The 20,885-nt window shown below is 42.5% G+C and overlaps 1 protein-coding gene across 1 annotated transcript in view; it reads right to left on the bottom strand.

The window, feature by feature from the left end:
* Positions 1 to 20,885, bottom strand: part of ctnna1 (catenin (cadherin-associated protein), alpha 1) — a 124,514-nt gene that overhangs the window by 79,379 nt on the left and 24,250 nt on the right. The window contains exon 7 of the mRNA XM_066667815.1: positions 15,875 to 16,078. Within this exon, the coding sequence (XP_066523912.1) occupies positions 15,875 to 16,078 (204 nt within the window). The remainder of the gene's footprint in view (positions 1 to 15,874; positions 16,079 to 20,885) is intronic.

Consider the following 20,885-nt stretch of genomic DNA (forward strand, 5'->3'; position numbering starts at 1 on the left):
GCCACTTAGCATCAGCAAATTGCATTATGCTAACTGGTGCCCATTACCTCTCATTTGCTATAAAGTGTATTAGCATCTTTGGGTGAACTGCTCCTTTAATCACTTGAAGGACAGGAGAAGCAAATGCCTCATTTATTGTCTGTCATTTAACTCCTCTTCCCTGAGAGTAAAATCATTTCCTGTTGGCAAGGTCAGAGACACGGACAAATCGCACATCTGCAGAACATAAAGGCGACTTTGGCTTCTAGTGGATCTGCTGTGAAGCATGAAGGGATGTGGCTGGGCTCCCACCGCATTCGGCCCACATCACTCACCTTATAACCAGTGCAAGCTATTTTCATCTCCAGAGGGGAGACCGTCACAAAAAAAGTAAACCAATAAAACTGTCTGGAAAACTGAAAATGTTACAGGTGCTTTAAAGCTGTGTTATAGGTAACAGGCAAAAGAGTTTAAGATTTTAAAACTGGGCCTGAGAAGCAAGATCTTGTTAAACCACTGGCGAGACACGACCCACACAAGTGTCAGTGAGGCCATGTCTGAAGGGCCGCCAGTTTAGCTGCTTCAGATGAAAATTTGATGAAGACTTTTTTCGAAATGAGATTTAAATCCGTTTGATTTATGGAGAGCACATGTAAAAAAAAAAATCGTTTCAGGCTACCATCCATTTCCGAGCCTCGTAGGCTACACAGAAGACCATTAACGACTTCAGAACAATAAGAGCAATGGAGGGCTAATGTGATGACATCAGTGCGGCCATATGGCTCAAGTCTCAGGGAAGAGAAATAGAGCCATAGCGCTTGGCATGGAGATGATTCTCCGCGAGCAAAGGGCCCTGAGCAAAAAGGCACAAAGCATCAATTGGCAAGTCAACGAGCCAAGCCGAAAACAAAGCTCCAATCTATTCACCTCGCAAAGGGAGATCCGAGGTGACATCTGCACCGCCAGCCTGCAGTAAGGTATCCACCGCAGTGTAGAATTGGAGAATCACACCCCAAATGAATATAAAGTTACTTTCACCTCACAGATCGATATTAAACGCAGGTATCTCTCTTTATATAGCGTGTGTCAGAAGAGCACTTTATAGCACACAACAAAGATTCAATGCCAAACTTGTAGGTATGCACACCTTCGTCCTTCTCTCGTGGCAAAGGCACAAGCAAACAAACACAAAGCTCAGCGCTGAACCAGAGAGCCGTGAGTATTCAACAAAACAAGTATAATCAGGTGATGAGCACAACTGAAAAGCTGTGAGACAGCAACACTCCTCCAATCAAACACTATCTGTGTACACCCCACTTGTCAGTGAGAGAGAGCTCCCAGCAGGTGGAGTGTAAAGTTAATTCAGAGGAAGAAAAGAGATAAGCATAGAGTGCCATTGAACCCTCTAGGTAGCAAAGCGCCTGCAGAGAAAAATCCCAAGACGGGGGACGAGTACAATAGCAGTTTCCTCAGTAAAGATCTGCTAAAACTGTAGTTTGAGATTTCATAACGCAGACCTGAACAATCAGCATCAGAGCTGCATCGTTACAAGACAAAAATCACATTTCTAGAGAAGGGGAACTTGGTGGACTTTATTAACAGGTGTTCCTGTGATGTGTCTACAATGCAGATGAGGAACACAATGTATAAATCCCTTCAGCTACTTTAAAAGTGTTATTTACCTTCCTTTAGATGTTAACTGCCATTCAAAACCAGAAATCTTCTACATATGTGGCGCAAAATACTTTGTGAAGGTCATTATAAATATGCAAAAGGGACAAGGCGATCAAAAGGCAGACCAGGTAGCACGGAGCTCACTTAGCATTCTGCAGGGAAATGGAAGTGCAGTGAACATAACCTTCAGCTGGGTTTAGAGTCATATTTTCAGCATTCCACGACGCATCAAAGGCTTCAATGGGTCTTAATAGAAACTGTCCGTCACCAAGAGTGATTGCACAGCTGCGCAGTGGCAGGCGGCAGCCAGACAAAACCGGAGAGCAGGACTGGACTGTAGAGAAATCACTGAGCTTAGACTCTTAAGACTGTTTCTGTCTTTCTGCCTGTGCTTGCATGCCAAGATGAGACTGCAGAGAAATGTGGTGTAAATCTCCAGTGCCTCCACACACGCATAGCATCAACTCTCAGTGAAGGTACGCAAAGTCTGCGCAGCGAAGCGACTCCCAATCGGCCGGGATGCAAGACATCAGTGTGTTTGTTTGCAACGGACAGCTAATGGATTCGTTAGGCACTTTGTAAAAGCGTTCCATAAATGAAACCCAAATAGGTCAGCGATTAACAAACAGATGGTAGGAGAAATGGCTTAATCAGCATTAAGAAATAATGAAAGGAATAAAGCAGAAAGTTGATATATACAAGTTGAATATACTGCTGTTCTCTCAGTTAAATTCCCTCCCTCTCTGGACAGTATTCAATCAGACTCTTCAGGCTGCATCTTCTTTTTAAGGTGGAACGGTATGTTTGAGAAATAAGCCGATAAATTCCTTTAACAGTATTCACTTTAAACGGCCACAGAAATCCAGCTGTAACCGTTGTTTTGTAGCACTGGTGTGTGTTTACTTTGCGATCTGAGTCAGTTCCACCTTAAGTTAAATAATACATCTGAAACAGCTAAATGAGTCAATGTTACCCACCTATGGAGCAAGAAAAGAGCACCATCCTCTTCCCTTTTAATGCTTTTCAACCTTTGGAAGTCTTTCCATTATCCCAACACCTACAGATGCCATTTCGCGGCCGTGGCACAGGCAGCAATGCACACGTTTCTTTCCCATTTACAGAGCCACCACTGCGCACAAGCAAGCAGCACACAGACAGGAGATTGAGTAATTGATGAGGAAAGATACCGGATTAAAGTAAGTGTGCAGCAATGTCATAGTGACCAGAAGTTAGTTTTCCCAGAGTCCTGTGGAGGTGGGGGGGGTGGGGCTGCATTTGAAATCTGTCGACCAAAGCTTGGTGTTCAACCTAAGTCAGTCAAGACAATCACAAAGCCTCTCTGACTTGAAAGGGAGGGGGTACGTTTACATGAGAAGTCACAGTTTACATGCAAATCTCAAGTGGCACCATCCGGCTTCGCATTTCACACGTGGTGTTCACAGAGCGATGTGTGCATTGTCATTAAGAACACTTCTGTTTTCACACGAGCACGGGAGCTAATAGCACTAATGAGGTTGCTGGATGCGCCTACCCTTAGCGAGCAAGGCTGAAAAACTGAAATGGCGAGAGAGCAAGAGAAAGAAAGCGCCAGCTCGTTCTTCATCTTGGTGAAATGCAATTAAAGCTGAGAGGAGAGCTGTCTCTCACTTTTCTACCTGCCAAACACAGCCAATCACAGCCAAGAACTTAACAGCGAAAGATCAAGGACCAGGTCTATGGAAAGCCTCAAAGGCAGACAGCCTGTTAGTGACAGGACGGTGTTTTATGGGAGGCTATAAATACAGTCACCATGTCAGGGGCATTTAATCGTTCCCTTGATACGTGGCGAGTTCCGTAATTTGTTTTAATTACGTGTTTGGATGAGATTACGTCCAGATCAATTTAACCAGCTAAAAACCTTTTTTCCTTTTTCGAATGGCGCAGCTCAAACCTATTTAAATGAGGTTAACTCCCACAGCTTAGAAATGATTTGACCATTTCCAGGGTAGATGCAATTGCACGATCACAAATATAACAAATATAAGATTGTGGAAAATTCAGAAGCAGACAGGTTAGCTACAGGAGCACTAAAGAGTGGCTTTAACAAGCAGGCGATTTAACGCTGGAGTTCTCCAGGCAGAAAAATGAGGCTGCATGAGGTCACTGAACATCAGATCATAACCTCATTCTTAGTTTTCAGACACCTAGGCTTAAACGCAAATGGAAGACCACACCACACACACACACGACAGGTGAAAAGGATCCAGAACGTACATGAAGAGGCCTCTGTGAGCAGCAGGAAGTTGTCATGAATGGGATCGAGTGTCAATCACTGAGTGCCTGAGGCAAAAAGGAGGAAAATCATGGAAGGCATAGAAACAGATGGAGCAAACAGCACAGACTGAGGGTGTGTGTAACATTCTCTAGACTTCAAGACCAGCCGCATACGACCGCGGCTCAGCGGACACTCAGCCACAGCAGACTCTGCATGATGCAAGATGCGTTCAATAACACAGAAGTTATAGAGCTAATATAACTTCATACTCCTGACACCAACTTATCTTTTAAAGAGATTAACCCTTATAAACGAGATCCCTGGGTGTTTCTTACTTCACTGTGTGAACACCATTTGCAATCATATCAAAATAGCGGTGGGTAATACTGTATTTACCTTCATTGTGATCAACTGCACCGCAACGGTGCTTTTTTTGAGTACGTTATGTGTTTTTGTCACGTTCATCTTCTGTCATTTTTTAAGTAGGGGGCAGACGTGGCCTGGTGCTTAGAGAACAGGGATTGTAACTGGAAGGTTACCGGTTCAATTAAGGCAGGTTATGGCTAAAGGCACCTAATCCCCAACTGCTCCGGGTATGTGTGCTCACAGACCCCCTAGTGTTCACTAGTATGTACGCAAATGTGTGTTTCTCTGCACGGATTGGGTTAAATGCAGAGAACAAATTACAGTGGCCAGTAAAATGATCGCAGTCGGTGTGGCTTAAATGCTGCACCCTGTAATGTGTGTCGGCCAGTGAAAGGTGTGATAAATAATTCATATTTTTAGTACTGGAAACTTGCAAATGTAATTGAAATATTTTAGTAATATGTATAGACACTGGGGGGAATATTAATTAAGGTTTTTATTAATTATGGTTAGACTTTGGCATATTTTAACTGCTGGATGTTTGAGGTTTTATTTTAACATCCTAAAAAACAAGGAGGCCCAGAACCTCCAACAGTTTGACACACTCACTACAAGCTGGTCTTCCTCTCCACCACTGGTGTACTCCACAGTGACAGAACGAGGAGGCTGGAGATGGACGTCTTTCACAAGATGTGTTCTCACCTATCTCCTGCTGTGTCTAAATTGTGGCATGTTTTTGCTCGAGGAAAAAAAAAAGAAAAGAAACTTGAAGGTATCATGAACGTCAAAATCAGAGCCAAAATCTTGAAGTGTACGTTCAGCCTCGACAGGAAAGCAGCAGGTGCAGATGTTTGCCTTCAACTGGGGGAAATGTAAATGTCAGTAGCTTTACCGTCAAGGCGAATTACAGTCAGTCTTTTCTGTGTACATGTGTCTGTGACAGAGGCTAGGGACTGCATTATTAATAAAATGTGGCAGAAATGTTCAAAACAAGACAAAGTGATGTGCAGAGATCATGAGAGCAGGGAATAATTGAACAGCATCACTGAGGGAAGAATTAGATTCGTAGCAGACAAGAAATGGCATGTCTTATGATGCACTCTGTCAGCATCAAAACATGAAGGAAGTTTGTATTGGGGTGGGCAATATAATGATATGTTATTGTTACAACCCAAATGACATGTCTGCTTTTACTGAAAATACTGTAGGTATCGTCAGCACAAGTCTCATATGAAGAAAGTCAGTTCAATTCAGATAAGTAGAAAGCACATTGGCATTCATTTAGGGATCTGTAGCCCACCAGACCACACACTAAAACAAAATTGCAGTCAGTAGAGGGTTTTCCCACCCATCAAGGTTTTGCAAATTATGAAAATGTGCATGAAAAAAAATCTGAAGAGGCCCAAAATTTGCAAAAACACTAAAATATCCCAAAAATAGTTTTACGCTTGGAGCTGGAAAAGTTTGAGTATTGGAGTGAGAGCAGAGTGGTCGTAAAGCATGGAGAAATGAGGAATTGGAAAGCCTATGGTTGTGGGGTCTGTCTGGGGGGGGCTGTGCTGCAGACGCAGTAGGTATGAATCAGCTGAAACCTCAATTTATTTGAATAACATTTTTCCATCTTTCTTTTGCGAATTTGCTCTTTAGCAGCGCCACCCTAGGGTCTTATTTTCAAGCACGTGGAGATTATTGTACACATACAGCACTGAGCAACACTCAGAGACCATTTATTTACTGCCCTCTAAAAACATTCATTTTAATTAACACGCTCCTTTCAACAGAAACCACAGACGCCTAACAGATGCATTTTTTTTTTTAAATACAAAGTGTATTTTATATACAAACAGCTGTAACAAAAGTACAGTGGAACCTCTACTAACGAACGCCTATACTAACGAACTTTCCAAGATACGAACCGGGCATTTGAATATTTTTGGCCTCCACCAACGAACCACGACTCTAGAAACGAACCCGAGCCTCCTCCGAGCCGGCGGCTGGAAATGGCCACTGACCCCAATAGGCGAGTCTCCCAGCACCCAGACTGGAGTGAGCGTTTAACATTAGCACATTGTAGTTTTAGCGATTTAGCATTAGTGTAAATAGCAGACATAAAAATTCGTGCTAAGTTAAGCCGTATCTACGCTTCGTCTCCCCACATTCACCGCCTACTCTCCGTTATTCCACCCACCCCCCACCTCCCGTCATACAGCCAGTGCCTGTGTTACTCCTCCAGCCAGTCGTCACGTCTTCAAGGTAGCGATGTGTAACCACTTACAACTTTATTATTTCTTTTTTATTACTGTTACCACTGTATTTCTCTTTTATTTTTAGTAACGCTACATGTATTTTTTACTAATTTGAGAGTATTGTATACATATATCAGTGCAGAAAAGTGACTTTCGGGGTGGGGGCTGGAACGCATTAATTGCTTTTCCATTATTTTAAATGGGAAAAATTGACTCGAGAAACGAACTTTTCCACTTACCAACCGGATCACGGAACGGATCAAGTTCGTAGGTAAAGGTTCCACTGTACTGTTATTAAAGTAAAAACCAAATCGGATCCTGATCATGGAGCTCACGTCATCTGGAGTTTATTCACAAATGTGCTTTGGATGGAATTTTATTGGGCACAACATTTGTAAACTTTTACTGTGAGCTTCTGTGTTAAAAAAAATAAATAATACATTTTTAAAAAGCTGTTCAGATTTTGTACTGCGCCTTGCACTGAAAGGAGACACTAGAATGGTCCTGCCCCCTCATCTGAGCCTCTCCAAACATGGCACTGGACCCGTGTTTATGTGAGATCAGGTTTAAACAGAGCAAAACAATACAACAGAATAAAGATGAAGAAAACGAGAACGGGGAAGAAATGGAAGGTCTGAAAACCAGGGCTTCTGCTCCTCATTCATGGACTCTCGCACTGAACTGAGCGGTGATTCATTCTCATTTAAAGGAATAGGAGCTGAACCTAGAGGGAACAGAGGAAGAACGCTGCTGCTGCAAAAACTTTCACCAAACAAACAATTACTTCTTTAATTATCATTTCAACCCCCCGCTCTGCTAAAGAATAGTTTCTAGACTTACATCTTAGGTCTCAACTCCAGTCCAACACTTAACGCCTCAAAATGTTCTTACACTGGATTAGGTGGGTTGTAACAAGGCTAGAACAATGCAGGGCACCAGATCAGAAAATGCACGGATGGACACCTCTGATGTAACACCACCAAGCAACACAGAGCAGCAGCAGCACTGATCAATCTGCCTGTTAAGCAGCCATTAATTACCTGCTGTTTTGTAACCAGCTGAACACTCCTTCTGAGAAACAGACTAAGCCAAGGTGAGACACAGGGAATTGGAGGCCATTAAGATTCAGCAAACACAAGCACCTCTTCTAACTCTCACTCTTTATGCTCAACTTCTCTTGCCACTAAGCACAACTGTCTGCGCCAGTGAAACTGACGTTAGCATTAGAAAACTTATACGAGCATCTGTCACTAAAATTGTTGACTATAACTGCATGTGAACAGAGATCTGACCCACTAAGCAGCCACTGAGTCTCTGTCTTCAACAGGCCACTGAGCAAATCATTTAAAGTGTTATTCCCTCCCCCCCACCCCCGTCTGAAGCCAAAACACAATCATTAAAAGGCATCCAAGTTGAACTTCTTGTTGGATTCACTACGCCAACTTGGCAAAACAAAGCAGAAACTATTTCACAGCAATCTGAGCAATCTGACACCTTTTGCATTTAAAGTCAAGACAAATATCGCAATTGTGCTTAACTGTGTCATCAATGTCCAAGAAACAAAGACAGCTGCTGTAAATGATCCCATTCACATCACTGCCATCCTTTCAAGGCCATTCAGTCCTTTTAAGCCTTAGTCTAGACCTACAGACCTGATTAGAGACCTTTACAATGACCTGAGATGGCATCAAATTCATACCACGTATCAGCACTGTCCTTATCATCAACACTATTCTCAGTTTATGACAATATTAATCTCTTTGTGTAAAGCATTTTGAGATTCAATTTAATGAACCACCAACAGCACCTGCAGCAGCATCAACACTCCCATCGCTTCCCTTAAGGAATTCAAATCTGACTACAGCATCGTCTGTGAGAGTTTGCGTGAGTGGAACTACAACACCAAGCGGCAGCTGCTTGAATAGTTATTTGGAGAGTACGGCTGAAAGCATCTCAAGTCTCTGAGATCGAGAGAAAGTAGACACAGTGCTCTGACATGTGCCTTCCCCTGAGCATGCTCTAATCTATTTCAAAGAGGGAAGAAGGGCGGGGGGGGGGGGGTATATGTATGCATCTTGACAGCTTAGGAAGTGACGTTTGTATCACCACTCTGCAGCTGACAAACTTTATAGGTCAATACTGAATTTACTTGGGCTATTAATTATTAAGGACAGTGAGACCAGCCGTCCCCTCCCAAGTCGTTACATCAAACATGGGAACACTGTTCCTTGCTACTTCGATAAACAAGCAACATATCTATCAGAAGGATGAAAAAGCCAGAGTCTCTGTCTAAAACTTCAGGGCAGTAAATGAAGCAGAAAGGGCAGAAAAACACTGTTACACTGAGTCCGTCTTGAAAGAGATGGCTTCATTATAGCTAACTGGACTGGCCTTGAGAGATAGAAAAATGGAGGGGGGGGGGAGTGAAAAGGAAACTAAAAATGGAGGAATGGCAGAGAGCATTATAAAGACAAGAGAGATGTGAGTGGGTAAGAGATAGAGAGATCAAAACACACACAGACATGTATATAACGAGCCCTAAGACGTGTATAAGCCTAGCCAATGGTGAAGATACAGCTGTGAGTGAAAATCTACATTATCCAGACTGAGCAACGGGATACTATAAATCTAAAAGAGACTTTTTCTGTTCACTCTGCAAACAACTGACTACAGCTCCACATCAGAGCTCTAAAAATGACAGTTAAGACAGCAGTTTAGAAACGGCCCTATTACTGAAGACTTCAGCTTTTGGACGAAGACGAGCTGTAAAACCACAGGCTGTCAAAAATTCATGCTGCTTAATAATGACCGCAATTCACTTAAAACAAAGAGTTCAAATCCTTTAGTCTTCACCGCCGCCCCCTCGTCCTACAGAGTGAATACCCCTCCTCTAGCGTTTCAGTATAGTATTTTAATGTCTGAAACAAAATGGAAGCAAAAATGCTCTTCAATCTCTTCAAAACAAGATCCGGTCTTGTTTACTACACAGTGGAACATTGACTTACGAGTGAATCAACTTTTCGGAGTGTACGAGTTTGAGATACGAGCCATCGCTCAGTCGATTTTTTTTGCTTTATGATGCGAGACGAGATCCGAGTTACGAGCGAGCTTACGCCACTTGTCACTCGGTAGGCCGCCGATCTCCTCCACCTCCACCAGCATGTTTGTGTCATCTTCAAGGTAAATACACTTAACAGAACCAGATTTATTTACATCCATTTTATTATGTACTATTGTTTATAATGCATTGTTATTTATAAGGAAAATTTTTCTTATTAAAAAAAAAAAGCAGAAACTATTTTGGGGGGCTTGAACGGATTAATAGCATTTCAATTCATTTTAATTGGTAAATTTAATTGGACACAAGCAAATTGAGCTATGAATTAAAACACATAAGTCAAGGTATTAATGTATTTGGTGGGCACCTAAACACAACCTTAAAAGGGAAGTTTATGATTGTGGAGAAATGCAGTTTGTTCATGTTCCAAAGCTCTTTGTCTCTTAAGGTGGAATGGTATGCTGGAGAAGAAAAACGACTGTTTGTAGTTGGATGAAGCTTAACACGTTTGAATTACCACAGAAACTAATTTGTAACTCGAGTTGTTTAGTTTTGTAGCACTTTCAGTAATGTAATTAGAGCTTTAGAGCAGGAACAGAGCAATCCTCCTTTCAGTTCATGCTTTTCAATGTTTGGAGTTCTCTCCATTGTGTAAAACCATTGCACACAGCATTCTGAAGATGATTTTTTTTTCTTTACAATTGTGAACATCGCCTGTACGGCCACCTATCAGAGTAACATTAAGAGAAGATGAAAAAGGATCACATTTAAGTACTGTATTGGGACAAATAAACGGTGCTAGAGCCCTAAAAGGAAGGTACAGTTACCAAGAAGCTGTTAAGTACGAATGTTGAAATAGAATAAGCTTTAATAAACAAGATCAGAGGTGAAAATGAAAATCGAATCACTTAATAGAAATTCTCACTGAAAATGAACTAAAGAATGATCTTTTATAGAAAGGGAGATGCAAAGGGGTACTTTTGGACTCCAGGAAACCAAAGAGCACCACTGTCCTCGGTGACTCTGGAAGCTGGAATAAATTAACTCATTGCTTAATGGGTTCAATGTTGGCACAAGAAACGCTGCTGGTGAATTGTCTCTGTAGATGACTCAGGAAAAATGCACGAGAAGAAACTTCAAAATTCTGCCACACTTAAAACATGATCTTAAAAATAAATACATAAACAAATAAATAACACTGAATTAAAAAAGAAGAATAAAGGTTGCGTAATAAATTAGACCCAAATGACTCTGGCAACAATCCTAGTCAACATAATGAGAAAATGTAAGTGCAATTTAATTACATTTGATGGCATTTAGCTTTTAGTTTAAAACGATATGCTAAAAAACCCATTCTAGATAGTGGCATTTTTAGAAAATTAGTTTATGTACTATTCTCCCCATATTATCATTAGGATAAAAATCTTTATTTTTGTGGGTAGAGCGTGCACAAATCAGGCCAGAAATAAAGGATGGAAGGGAATGAGACTTGGAGAGGTTGCGGTAAAGAACGAGATTGCCCCTTGGACTAAATGCTACATGGTCTCTTAAAAAAGGCCCCTCTCGCAGCCTAGACCACGGCTGAGGACGAATCCCTACCCTCATCTGTTTGTGCTGTTGAAGAGAGTGAGCAGCTAAAGTCCTGTCATGTCCACTCTGCTTGAGGGGTGAATAGAAGCCCAGGGCTGGGCACTGGGACAGGGAGTACACAGCACTACTCAAGGAGAAAACCTGCTCTCTGAAAGGGCTCGGCTAAAACAAACTGGCAGCTCAGAGCATGAGCAATAACCAGGACCAAAAAGGGCCCAACAAGCACAACGTCGCTCATCTGTATTCAGCAGAAAGGGCCGCTCTTTAGGGACATATGGCTTTGTGACAGTCATCTGAGTTCGGGCATACAAACGGCAACAGAGGGCTTGGGGGAGGACAGGATATTTCTACAGGCTCTGCCCAATTATATCAGCATTTTTCATGCAGCCGTGGTCATATGCCAAGTGGAGGAGCACGTGACCGGCTTATTAGATGGAATCCATCGACTCTGGACACCACTTGATAAGTCATATATTCATGACTAATGTCCTGGCTTCTGGAATCAATCTGTGGCGCTTTCTCCATTCCAGTCATGTGCAGGTCTCCAGTGCATTGTTAACCCTTAAGATCAGAGATTTTTCTTGAGCTTGGCGAGATTCAAACATAAATAAATCATTAAAGTATTTGTAAACATGAACGTTAGGGGGTGGAGCACAGGGCTGTCTGGGGGCCGGGCGGCAAGAGTGAGGCTATATATTAGTGTGCATTCAAATACTACAAACTATTCTGAAATGTATATGAAATATATAGCTCCTTGGTCTTCTACCAACTATCTGAAACCTGTGAAGTTACACTGGGACAGCACATTAGAATCTCTTCATGACGAAACGTATTAGAGACTATTGAATACATTGATGAATACACCAAATTGGAATCAAATTTAAAGCATAATAAAATATCTCAAACTTTAGCATCTGTAACTTCACTTGCGTCTTTGAGCTGTGAATGAGAGATAATACAGTATCTGTGCAACAACTAATAACCGCAACTTATTAGGGATGGAAGAACAAAATGCAACCAAACAGATAAAGTGACATTTACAACTGTTTGGGCTACATCCTGGAACGCTGACTAAACGGCTTCGTAACCCACGCAGAGCTGTGTCGTCGTCGTCGTCATTCCATCCCGCCCGCCCCTCCCTCCCTCAGATGATATCAAACTGACGCTTCTTCAGCTTCCACGCTGAGGAGCTAAATGTGGACATTAATGACAGTGGAATCCACAGCAGTCGTAGCCTCGGATGCAGGTCTGAAGTCGTGAACAACCTGCAATAAGCCATGCGGGAGGTGTCAGCTCAGTGTGAGGAGAGAGGGAGGGAGGGAGAGGAAGAGAAAGAGAGGGGGATGCTGCTGCTATGCTGGCAGGCAAAGCGAGGACTGCAGTTGCCTTGTTTTCTGTCTTCTGTCAAACACACACACATACTGAAAGAGAGATAGCAATGGAGAGAGAGGAGGAGAGAGAGACACTGAGTGACACTAGCATGTGTTTTGTCAGCCCCATCCAGCACCAGCAGAGTGAGACAGCACACTGTTTCATTCACCTACACTCTGATTCACATCTTGTGAAAAATAAATGTCATATGGAAACGCTGAACTACAGTGAACTGGAAAAAGCAAAGAAAGCATTACAGCTACAATGCCGCTTAAAAAGAAAAAAAAAAAATCTCTGGCTGGCTGCCTCTCATTGTTAGGCATCAAGCAGAGATGCAATTTCGCTGGTAAATGACAGGAGGATAGAAACACACACAGAGAGAGAGAGAAACAATGAGTGAACAATAATAGAGGAAGCCCTGTTCATAGCTGCCCTTCCTGTGACCTCCACACTAGCAGCGCTCCAGAGACACTCAACGTGAACATGGTATGCTTCTCCATCCCTCATAACCTCTGCTTATTTTAATTATTCAATTAGTTTATTTTATATCAATTAGAGAAGCCTTGGTACCAGTGAAGGCCAACGGCATGAGACATTTTCTCACCACACGAGAACAAATAAACAGAGCCACAATTATTACAGCAGAGGAGGCACTGAGCAGCTCCCAGACAACATCAAGTTCACGAAATTCAGAGGAGATTTCTTAGTGTAAGATTGGCCCATAGCCCACATCTTGTGTCTCATCTTACCCCTCCCCACGAGGCCCAATCAAGACTTGTGTGAAGGTCTAAGAAGCAAAAACAGTTCAAATTAAGTTTTACATGCCCCTTTTCCCAACTTCTTTTTAATCAATAGAACCATTTGTTTGGAAAAAAAAAAATTTGTTAAATATTTGTATTGAAAGGCTTGGGAGTGGAAGTTTTGGGTTCGATTCCCTTAAAAGGTTGGAAAATTTACACACACACACACACACACACTGCTGTTACCAAAAAGCATAAGTGCTTTTTCACTTTTACAGTTTCAACCTCAACACATTAAAAGGAATACTTCCTATTATTTTACACAGCTTTAAAATTGCTGTGATGCTTCAAATGAGTGTAAGAGTGAGAACAGAGCCTCTGTGTTTGCACCTCCATGCTCAGCACAGCAGAAAATGCACTATGTAATTTTTGGACTATTTAATAATGTAGCTGCACTATGAAACTCCCTCCTCATTCACATCGATTTCAGTACTGTGCTGTAAATATTAATGACACAAGGGGAGACCCAGGAGAGAATAAATAAAACAAATCTCACCTAGCGTTCCTTTAAGCTGCTGTAGGGTGAAAAGTTAAGCCCACAAAATCACAGGTTTCCTTTACAGGACAGACGCAATCAACTCAAACATGCCGTTTCTGCAGCCTAGTTTCCAGTCAGGTTCCGTATTGGACGAGAATTTAATTTAAAAATTGAAATAAAGCTGTTATCCATTAGCTCTATGGTCACTTTAAAGAAAAAAAAATAATAATAATAATTCAGAAGAAGAATATGAGCTTAGAGTAAGACTGCAACTGAAGACCCATCCACGGGGAGAGCGAATGCAATGGAGACGTGTGAATCAAACCCCAGGCTGTTCATTTGCTCACTCAACAGCAGACACATCCTCCTGTCCATTGAGCTGCAAACTCAGGGGAGGCAGCACGGTTTCCAAAAACTTCACAAACTCTACTGTACAGCAGTGTTCTTCACAGTGCCGCAGTCCTGGAGGTCTGAGAATCCGCCCCACACTCTCATTAACAATTATCAAGACGTGCTGAAGTGGGGAACACATCCCACAGTAAACCAGGTAGAACCAACCCATAAACTAAACACAGTGAGTTACGCAGAATCACTGCATAACTCAAAACAAAGATCAAAACAAAAAAACAAAAAAAAAAAAACAAAAAAAAACAGATCAAAACAAAAAAAAACAAAAAAAAAAAAATTAGTCATTGGTTTTATTCCCTTCTCATCTTACACTGTTGCTATGGAGATGGTTAGCATAGCGGGGCAGTTTTTGTTCTAATTGTAAGAAACAATCCAAGTGATGTTTCTGTTTGAGGTGCAGAGATCATCTTGTGAAATTCAGATTACAGCTGATTTTGACTTGCCTCAGGTAGAGTCTGAAGGTGGACTCAAAGTTTGAAACTGGCTTCAGGAAGGGGTCCAAGCGTATTTTAATTAAATATTACAGCGAAACCAAGGAACTATCTGGAGACAAACGTGTATCGATTAAGATCTTGATTCATTTCTATTTGGTTTCTATGATGTTTGTTCAAATTATATGTGATTAAAGACTAAAAGTTGAGCAAAAGCTAATTCATATTTAAAAAGATAACTAAACAGCAGCTGCATTTAACCTCCACAACATCTGTGCTATGGTGCACTGCGCTAATAAAGCCTTAATAGTGGAAAAAAAATAAAACCATTAATGAAGACAGAAATACTCTTTACTCCTCCAGAACATCAGATATTGTTCAAGTAGCTCAATAAAAACATGACCGTAAGGCAGTTTCTCAAAAGCCTGTTTTGCATACCAAGGCCTTCTGGGACTCAGTATTTTAACAATTAAACAGCATTGTGCAGCCCTTCTCGTTTCACTGTTAAATGCTCAATATACTGAGCTATCAACAAACAAAATGCTGCAAGTCTTAATTAAACATAGCACTGGCAGGGCTGACCATTCAGCAGATCGATCTGTAGCACCATAAAGAGCCTTCCTGTACTGTATACCATCTCCCCTTCTCCAAAAGCAAAGTATAGGACAGGAGAGACAGGCCTTTTTCATACACCTCTCCCAAGGGAACGGGTCGGTGTACATTACAGCAGGACTAAAGCTTCCTGAGGGATGTTGCTAGCACTAAAAACAGGCAAACCAAACCCAAGGACAGAGCGAGAGGGGGAGAGAGGTGAAGGAATAAAAACACAGAGGCACAGCTGCAGAACGTATTATTTGTTAATCAATCAGAATATTGGCCTCTGCAAATAAGCTCTCAAACAAATGTTTGTGTACTTGGAGCATCCTAATCAATTCCTAATCTATTTCCTAGATGAGTTTCTTGGATGTTGTCACATCATCCAAAAAAGTCATTTTGGAGAAAATGATGCAGGCCGGTCTTAATGATTGATGCTTATAATATTCTGCAAGGCTGCACGAAGGGATAATTCAGAGTATTTATTTGTCCATGTGGTTAACACTTCTGGTGAAATGGCACGTTCAACCACATTTCTTAAAATCGCGTGTGTATATCTAAAGTCATTTGGCCAAAGACGGACAAACGTCTGCGTACAACACAGAGTATGAAAGAGGGCACCTACATTCCCCATGTACTCAGTGAGGAGGTCCTGCAGAGCCTGGCGGACGGAGTTGCATTCGGCCACGATGCGCTCTCGGCGGTCGTCCCTGGTGCAGGAAGAGTCGGCCATGAGGGCGGCGCCGCTGATGATGCTCTCCAGCCTTTCCTCCAGAGACGGGCGGAAACGCTCCTCGCTGAAATTCAGAGGGTCCACGATGATCTGCTTCTGCAGGGGAGAGAGAACAAAAAAAAAAAAATGGTGTGAGTGAAATGTACAAATGGATTACATTCGCAGGCAGAAACACTGACTCTTGTCCAGTTGCTCCACTTCTTGCCCCGCCAGGAGAATGTGACATGCCCAGACATGCCAGACACTGGGCCAAAGGGAAGGGTTTTGACAGTTAAACGGTCTTCATAATCGCCATATAGAGAGCCATGGCTGACACCTGTAGCTATGAGAGCTGGGGTAAGAGGAGATAAAAGAAAAAATAATAATAAAAATATGGTAAATGGAGGGGGGGGGGGAAAGAAAAGAAAAGAAAAACAGTGGGTGGCTGAAAATCACGCTTCACAAAGTGCCAACAATCAGTATCAATGTTGCAGAAAAGAAGCCAGATCTTGTGGCCTTCATTAACTAGAAGAATCAATAATTCAAACGCTCTGAAATGATGATGCCATTTAAGGCCAATGGCTTCTTTCAATCAGCATTAGCCAGTCTGTTCCCTTAAGAAGTCCCCTCTGGACCCGCACTCCATCACAAGCGGCCTACACACACACACACACATATATATAAAACCCTCAGTTCAGGGCTATTCTAAGTTCTGAATATTCACCATGTTCATGTTGGGGCATCCTGTCCCTTTAATCACAGCACAGACGCAGTATCTGGCATGTCTAAGATGTGCAGCATCACTGTGTATTTGTCAAGTTTCGCTCTCTCCCCAGTTGGGAGTACTGCTAAGGTAAACAGCACACTTTTCAGTCAGAGAGAGGGAAAAAACTTTAAAGCTATTTGAGCCCAGCCCTGGGCAAGAGAATGCCGTTCTGCATACGAAAAACGCCCCTAGTTTATTCCACTACCCTTCTTTTCTTTTCCGTGTCTCTGGATGACATTTGCTTTGTCCCCTGTTGCGTTTTAAAAGGCAGCACTTCCACAAAGACCAGGGGAGAAAACCTGTTTGAGTCTGGATAAGGTGAGGGGGGTGGACCACTGAGACATCAGCCAGGAATTAGCAGTAAATAAATACATAAAAATAATAAATAAATAAACAGCTCTGGCTAGTAGCCATCTTTTTATTAAACAATGAAAAAAAAAAAAAAAGATAGTTTATTAGCCTGCTCTCGTCTGACCTCCTTTGCTTGTGTCATGTTGCCATGGCAACAAGCATCCCTCTCACTCTCTCTCTCTCTCTCTCTCTGACTCACTGCGAAGTTGCTTCGGCTGGAAATTAGGCAGCGAGAAGAAGAAGCGAGGTGGAAAAATGTGTGTGTGAGCTGAAGTTTCTGCATGGTCACCAGGAAATTACAGATCCACACCCCTCAACTCGTGCACCGCCTCATGTACTCTCATTCCTGTACACACACACACAAACACACTTTCTACTGTGATTAAGGCAGACGCCATCTGGCTGCATAACTACAACAAAATCAGGCTTCTTTCTGCTTTGTCTGTGTTTGTGCCCATGTGGCCTCCCACTCTGCACTCCAATGGATTTTCAAGGATCCTTGTCCATCAATAAGAGTGGACACTGGCTCTACCAGTGCAATAACTAGGACTGGCACAAACATTACTTTAAAGGTTTAGCCATTAAGCAAACCCGTTGTTTCCAAACAAAAACACAAACTCGTTCTCTGTGCTACCACTGAAAACTACAGCATTTACACCTCACAGATACCACGAAAACGTATGCATGCTCTGTCAGCTTAGAGCTTTTCACAAAATATTCTAGTTTTCTACTTGCAGTGTTTAAAATCCTGAAATAATAGTGTGTCTGACAAGGAGACAGATGCAGCTCTCTGCATTTTGTATTTCCTAAATTACAGCAATGATACACAAGAGGCTGTTCATATCACACATGAACCAGCGAATCCATCTCTGTCTCAGCTCTGCAGTGGCTGTGTGTGTCACTGAGAATGTACTCTAGCTCCTCGCTGGAGCGTCATTTAAAATTCCAGCCAAACAAATGAACACTTACTGGGCTAATTCTCTTTATTTGTTAGCACTCATCTTGACATTTGTGTTTGCATTAATCCTCCTACAGAATTTTACATTTAAAAGAAGGGTTTAAGAATACTACTGCCCTCCTGTGTTTGAGACACTTTTCCTGTACCTTTAACAGTGACCAGAGCTGTCACCTTCTCAAAAACAGCATCTTCCAAGCACTACCAGGGGCCAGAATTTCTCTCTAGTGGATCTTTGCCTTCACTTGTTAGGTCTAACTCTGGCTCAAAACCAGGTCTTGTAAGAAATAATGGGAGTAGCTGTTTGCACCTGAACCTGTGTCCTTAATTGCCTTTGTGCTGTAGGACGAGCTGAAAAATCTACAGCCACCCTGCATAGCTGCTCAAAAATGTGTGGCTCAGGCTGATCCACTCTTGGATGACAGCCATGAGGGCTCACAGGCGAACACAACTAGAGTTAGTTCAGTGAGCGAGTAGTCTACCCAGACAATGGGTTGGATAGCTCTGACAGCTCTTTACCAAAAGGCGAAAGCAGGGATGGCAGCCGAGAGACAGATGAGTGAGAAAGAGAGCAGTCTATGCATGTGAGCCACAGCTCTAGACAGCAAATGACTCCTCGAAGAGAGATGTTTGGTGGAGATTCTGTGCCAGTCTGACCAGCCGTCACCCTAAGCCTGTGAAATAATCTCTTCTACACACATGCTAATACTTACCAGCACTTTGGCTACTAGCAGTCACTCTGCATTTTAGGCTACCGTTTGGATGGAGAGGTGAAGTGAGGGTGCATCTGCTCAAACATGCGATCGCGATTTAGTACTGTCAAAATAACTAGATGTTTATTTATTTTAATCCTCAATTAATATTAAAATAATCTGAAATCCTTGATCCAAAATAAACCACAGAAAACTGATAATTTACACAATTACAGCGATAACTACTGACAGCTCCAGCAGCTCTGAATGAGGACATTAAGAGAACTGGCTCCCACGCCTGCCACACAGATGCTCCTATCAAACACCTTTTACTCAAAGTGCGACAGCGTTCCCGATCCAGAGCGAGGACTAAGATCCACCTCTGGGGACAGTCCCACTGCAATGATATGCCTTACTGCCTGAATTTCTACTATTTCACTGTGGTTTGCGAGGGAGAACATGCTGCAAAACAAGAACTAAAAAAGGGAAAAGTATCGATCAGTCACTTCCCTGTAATGATCCCTGCAAATCTATGAAGGCTTCCATGCTTTGGAGCACAGAACTCCCCCATTAAAGCAGACCGAGCCCAGCAGCGGAGGGGAGAGCAGACGTGTGTTGCGCTCGGCAGTTCCATCAGCACGCCTCTGAAAAGCTGCTTCAAGAGCAACCCCTTCTGCCACTCGCCAGAACTGTCGATATGACACAACCAATTCAATTTAGTTAAACAGCTCTCGTCACAGATTAAGCGCTCCAGCGGCTCTGAGGCTCCAAAACCGCTCGACAGCCTCGCCAAATGCCATCTAGTCATATTAGACATGTACTACTAAACGGGTTCTCTCTCACCCCGATGAACCTGAGCGCATTGGCAGCACTGAGAGTGCAGGGGGTTTTATTTCATCACGGCTGGGTATCATTAGCAGAGGCAGAGTAATAAGGTAATATTTCTGCTGTGCTGAGATCGATCCCGCTTCTCTATGCCTTTATAACTCCGCCAGAACAGTATGGAGCAAACAAGGTCAAAGAGAAGTAGGGCCAATCACGGAATACAACGCAATCGATACGGAGGAGAGTGAAAGGACCTGAGAGGACTCCTGCAGGACCAGGTGAGAACGGAGCTGGAGAGACACACTCGCTGCTATATGAGAGAGAGAGAGAGAGAGAGAGAGAGAGAGAGAGAGAGAGAGAGAGAGAGAGAGAGAGAGAGAGAGAGAGAAAAAATCTTCTTGTCTCTCTTTCCCACTGCTCATTGATTGGGAAAGTGAAAATCAGGACGTACTATTAACCGTTATGTTAAATCGTTAGGCTCGGCTAGTTGCAAATGTATTATTTTAAAACAGGCCTCAATTCATTTGCATCGATGAAGATTTATCACCCAGTGCTCTCCATGTATGAGAATTAAATCTTTATGAACCTTAACTAAAAACTAAATTAAGTCTACATCCTCAAGAAATGTTATCTGTATAAAGAAGGCTTTCACACAGCACTACTTTATATAATGAGTCCATCTCAAACCTGGTCCTAGAGTTCTCTTGGTGCTTTTCCAGCTCTAATTAAAAGGCATGTCTGATGGCTGCCCCCAGGATTCAGTCTAGGTACTAGGTAAAACAATGCTGCACGGCTGGTACGCTCACACGTGATCTTTCTGTTACTTTAGAAGGGTGAATCTATGGCTGGGCAACAGACATTCCGAACATCTAAACAACACAGTTTTGCCAATTAAGATTATATCAATTTTTATGTTAATTCCTTTGTAAATGTCCCCCACTGTGCATTCATGTGTTTCCCCTTAAAACCACTCCACTGCGCATGTAGTCACCCGATTCTGTGCCATCCAATCTGTCACATGGAAGCAAAATGGAGAACCTAAACACAGAAGCCAACCGAGCAACAAAGTAAGATGCTGTTTCTCGTTTGGACATGTTTTGACTTTAGTGACGATGATTCTGAACCTAAACAGGTGAAACGTAAACACTGAAAAACAGCTGCAGTGACCAAAGTTAATACCACTAGTCTGTTTCAACACAAGCATAACCACATCACCATAGGAACAGTACAGCTATTGTCAGTGAGCAGTAATGTTTGTGATCATATCTCCCAGCACTAAGAGGTTGCCAAACACTTTTGTGGCACTCCCTTTTTGTAGATGATATTATCTGAGTC

Source organism: Hoplias malabaricus, chromosome 4 (genome assembly GCF_029633855.1).
Source record: "Hoplias malabaricus isolate fHopMal1 chromosome 4, fHopMal1.hap1, whole genome shotgun sequence".
In the NCBI taxonomy this organism is placed as follows: domain Eukaryota; kingdom Metazoa; phylum Chordata; class Actinopteri; order Characiformes; family Erythrinidae; genus Hoplias; species Hoplias malabaricus.